Source organism: Cyprinodon variegatus, unplaced genomic scaffold, assembly GCF_000732505.1.
Source record: "Cyprinodon variegatus isolate N-32 unplaced genomic scaffold, C_variegatus-1.0 Scaffold112, whole genome shotgun sequence".
NCBI classification, from domain to species: Eukaryota; Metazoa; Chordata; class Actinopteri; order Cyprinodontiformes; family Cyprinodontidae; genus Cyprinodon; species Cyprinodon variegatus.
In genome coordinates, this window is record NW_015150565.1 from 295465 (window position 1) to 299726 (window position 4262).

At 37.1% G+C, this 4262-nt stretch overlaps 1 protein-coding gene across 1 annotated transcript in view; it reads left to right on the top strand.

Moving 5' to 3' along the window:
* Positions 1-4262, top strand: part of LOC107084976 (ectonucleotide pyrophosphatase/phosphodiesterase family member 2-like) — a 43671-nt gene that overhangs the window by 10862 nt on the left and 28547 nt on the right. Inside the window, exons 9-10 of the mRNA XM_015375062.1 lie at positions 1227-1282; positions 3308-3373. Of these exons, the coding sequence (XP_015230548.1) occupies positions 1227-1282; positions 3308-3373 (122 nt within the window). The remainder of the gene's footprint in view (positions 1-1226; positions 1283-3307; positions 3374-4262) is intronic.

The following is a 4262-nucleotide window of genomic DNA, read 5'->3' on the forward strand; positions in this document are numbered from 1 at the left end:
CATCCATCCATCCATCCATCCATCCATCCATCCATCCATCCATCCATCAACACGCTTATCCCTGCTGAGGTCGCAAGGGCAGTTGAACATAGTTTATTTTATTAAAATCATCTTTATTTCATTCAATCAATAATAAGCATGAATAGTTAATGTAACAACTAAAAGAAATCATGATTAAAAGGAACAGAAAGGAGTAAAAACCTTGACATAATTCAAATTAACTGTATACCCGCAAAACCTGTGTTTAATGGCCAATATCCTTTCATAATGAATTTCAAAATGTGGAAATTGATTGAGATTTTTTTTCTATCTCATTGTCAAGAGTGTTCCATAACCTAACACCTTTAACTGAAATGCATCTCTCCCTCATTGCCTTTTGAGATTAAGTTTGCTCTGCAACCGAAGGGTTGTCGGTTCAGTACAGACCATTTACCATTACACTATTAGCTATTACCCCAGTCCAATGAACAAAACACAAGTCAACAATAAAAAATATTGGGCATAATGTGTAGGGGTGAAGGGGTGAAGCCCTTCACATTTTTACCTGCCCCCTCTTTTAACTATGCCTAGACCTTGCCCTGGTGTGTAAGAACTATTGTAGCATCAGCCTGATTTCCAGTGTTTGAAAATGTTGAGGAAGATTTTTTATGGAAGCTCAAAACACGAGGAACAAGCTGGCTTAGAGAAGCAAGCTATTTTATCTCTGAATAAGAATGTTGTGATAAGTTTTCACCTTACATCAGCTGATGGAGGAACACATCTGCTGTAGACGGTGGAATATTCTTCTATTCATCAACATTTAGCTCCCCGACTTGGGTTACTAGACCTCCCTGTTAAAAAGGAAAGAAATAAAAAAATGCACCTCAGAGGCTCCCGGCATCACTGAAGGTTAATAACTAGTTCAAAACCAAAGTAACTTTTAATAACAGTTCTTTCCAAATCCAGGCACTGGCCTCATTGATGCCCATTTGTGTTGTCATCAATGCCAATGTGACTGATCTTGGGTTTGTAGAGAATTATGCCAAAGCAATGGATGTTTTATTTAAAAAATTCCAATGGATGTCTATTCTGCCCAGCCTCATAGCCCTTAGATCAGTGCTGTCAATATTTATTCAAAATATTGTAGATATTTTTTATAATTGAAAAAAAAAGAGCAGGTAAACCATAGAAAAAAAAAAATCTGCACTCCATAAAAGAGTTCTCATTGCAACCTCTCTGTTTTTCAGATCTGGATTACAGCAGAGAAACAAGGAGTAAAAGCAGCAACTTTCTTCTGGCCCTGGTACGTTAAACTATTTTTGAATTGTTGCAGGAAACACTAGTTATCAAATCGTAATGATTATTGTGAGTTTTTTAATGTTGTAGGGTATGGTAGTACCACTACAAATTAGTTTTTCTTGTCAAATGTGCTGTCATTGCATAAGATTTAAGGTTATGATAGACTGGTAATAAAAAGTCTTATCCAAGAAAAAATAAAATTTTAATTAAACCGTGATAATATAATGTGGTGACAGTGATGTGGGATGCAGATGTTCATCCTGCAACTTCAAGGTAGCTGGTTTGAACCCAAGCTCCATTTTCTCAGGCTTGTCCGCTTAGATTAACTCACTGCAGCAAAACACCACTCTGGAGAATTGGAACACGGAACACTAGGCAATTGAACACCAAAACACAGGAGAAGGAACACAAAGGGGAAAGTGTGAGTATTTGGACAGGGCCAAAGATACATACCCTACAACTTTCAGAGGGTTGGTATAAAGATTGAGTGAGGGGTAAGTTCAGTGTTGCTAGATAGTCGATAGAGAGTCGAGCCCAAACCTCTGTTAAAAACCATCACATCACACACAAAAAAATCCCAATTAATATATTGTTGTATTTACTGTGTGAACATGAACACACACTTCGGTACGACTTAATTCAACGCTACGTGTCAAAATGCTACAATCCAACAAAATCTGCCCAGAATTGTTCTCCATAAACAGCTATGGGCAGACTACTCCTCCTTTTACAAAGACAAACTGCGATCAATGGGCACACACAAATATGCTAAGCTTAATTTTTTACATAATTGAAATAACTACATTTACTATGGTTGATTTTGAATTCTCACCTTTAATTCTTATTAGATTGTTGTCTGGAATATTGTACATCTGAACGTTGAACTTTTACTTTTACGCTGAACTATAATAAAATCCATTGTGATTTGTGATCAGAACATGGTTGAATGAAATCTCCCGAATAACTGTCGGGGTGAACGGAATGGGGTCTAATGTGTATCCATTCCGTGTTAATCCAGTTCACAAATTCATCAAACTTGAGAGGATCGGGAGGCCCATGCGAATTCTGGACTCGACTTTGAGCAGAGCAACTTGTGAAAAAGCTCTTTCAACTGGCGCATTTCATAAAGGGAGGGTGAGGAGTTTAATTGCACCAAGCGCTAAAACCAGCGGTTTCCCCCACCATCTTTAAAAGATTCCTCTTCCAACCAGAACGCACCGATCATCAGCGCTAGTTTTATCACACCAGATCCACCTGCTGCTAAAACTAGCCTAATCTATGGCACCACTAGAATAGTTCTCTGTTGTAAACACCCTGTCAGATGACAGTAGCCACTCAGTGATGGACATGTGTTTGAATAGGTTAACTCAAAAACCGCCGATCTGACTCCGAACCAGCCCAAATTATCTTCACTCGCCCAAAGCAATTTTTACCCTCAAAATCAAAATGAAAACCACCTAATTGGGCAGTAAACCATCTAATTTGGCAACACTGGGTAAGTTGGTCTGAATAGGATCAGTGGCTTCTCTTGTGGTAATGGCTCGTTAAACCAATTGTTTCCAAAGTCAGTACTTAAAAGACTGGCAACGTCTTTAATGTTTTCCTACTTCAACCTGACTGAATGGAATTAGTGATTTATAGCTTTCTCCTGAAAAACTTCTTAGATTAGACATTATTCAGTCACTTGAAAAAGCTGTGGTAGATCAGGGGCATGTTTAAGATCTATCCAAACCATCTCAAGGCTCCAGGGTAAACAATGGCTAGGAGTTACATGTCAGTTATACTTAATTTAATCACAGGGGGGCATAATTACCACAATCAAACCACCAATATGGTAACCTAGTATTTATATCCTTTATATCTAGCCCATGATGAGAGGATTGAATGCAGGTTTGCTTCGTTGAAAGGTCTAACCTAAGGTAGAGGAGAAAGAAAATACAGTAGAAAACCAAATCCCAACCCCAACAATCACAAAAGAGCACACACTAATCAAAGGCTTTTAAAATCACCATTTTTCTTCCCCCCTCAGGGTCATTCCTCTGGAAAGAAGGATTTTGACCATACTCCGTTGGCTCAAGCTTTCAGATGAAGAGAGGTATTCCCAACTGTTATTTTTTATATTTCATCCTTTGATGATGTTACAGCAGGACAAAAATGTGGTTGAATTTTTTTCAAAATAACATTTCCACTGTCTGTGGACAAAGATCATCACAATAAATGCAGGAAAAGGCAAAAATCAAACACGGATATTAAGTAAATATAGCCCATTAAAGATGTATTAAATGAAAATGAATCCATATCCAAATTTTAAAAAGCAAATGAAAAAATAAATTACCACTGGTTATTCTACAATACTTTTAATACAGCCATATGGAGAAGTTTTGGTTTTGTGAGTGAACCGGCTAGCAGTTTACCTCTAGTTTGGTTGGAAATGTAATAGTGGCAAAAAAGGCGGAAAGAACTGTCATTCACTGCAGGTTTCTTTTTCTCATATTAGAGAATGCTCCACATGCATGCTGGCACCATTAACCTTGCTTGTTTAAAATGATACAGTTGATGGTTACTTCATGTTTGGGTTTTTTTCTGCAAATTTTGGGCTATAAGAAGAGGTTTTAGCTTAAGTCTTTAAAACTAGCTTAGGTAGGCTTCAGTCTAAATACTGTCCAAAAAAGGTGTAATGGTACACCCTGTGAATCCTCTTTCACTTTTTTATGACAATTACATTATCTTCATCTTAATATTTCCACATTTAAAACATCATAGATTTTGATGTCAAGTCTACATTTTCATAAGGTCAAACTTAGTTTTCACAAAATACTTTAATCTTCCAGATGGATGGACTAGGAGCCTGCAGGTGTAAAGCTGTAACCATTCAAAATCTTGCCTCAGTTAAATAATAAAAAAAAAGCTATATCCAAGCTTAATTAAATATTTGTGAAAATAAGTCCTCAGTTAAAACTGTCCAGTTTCATCTCAATTACTTG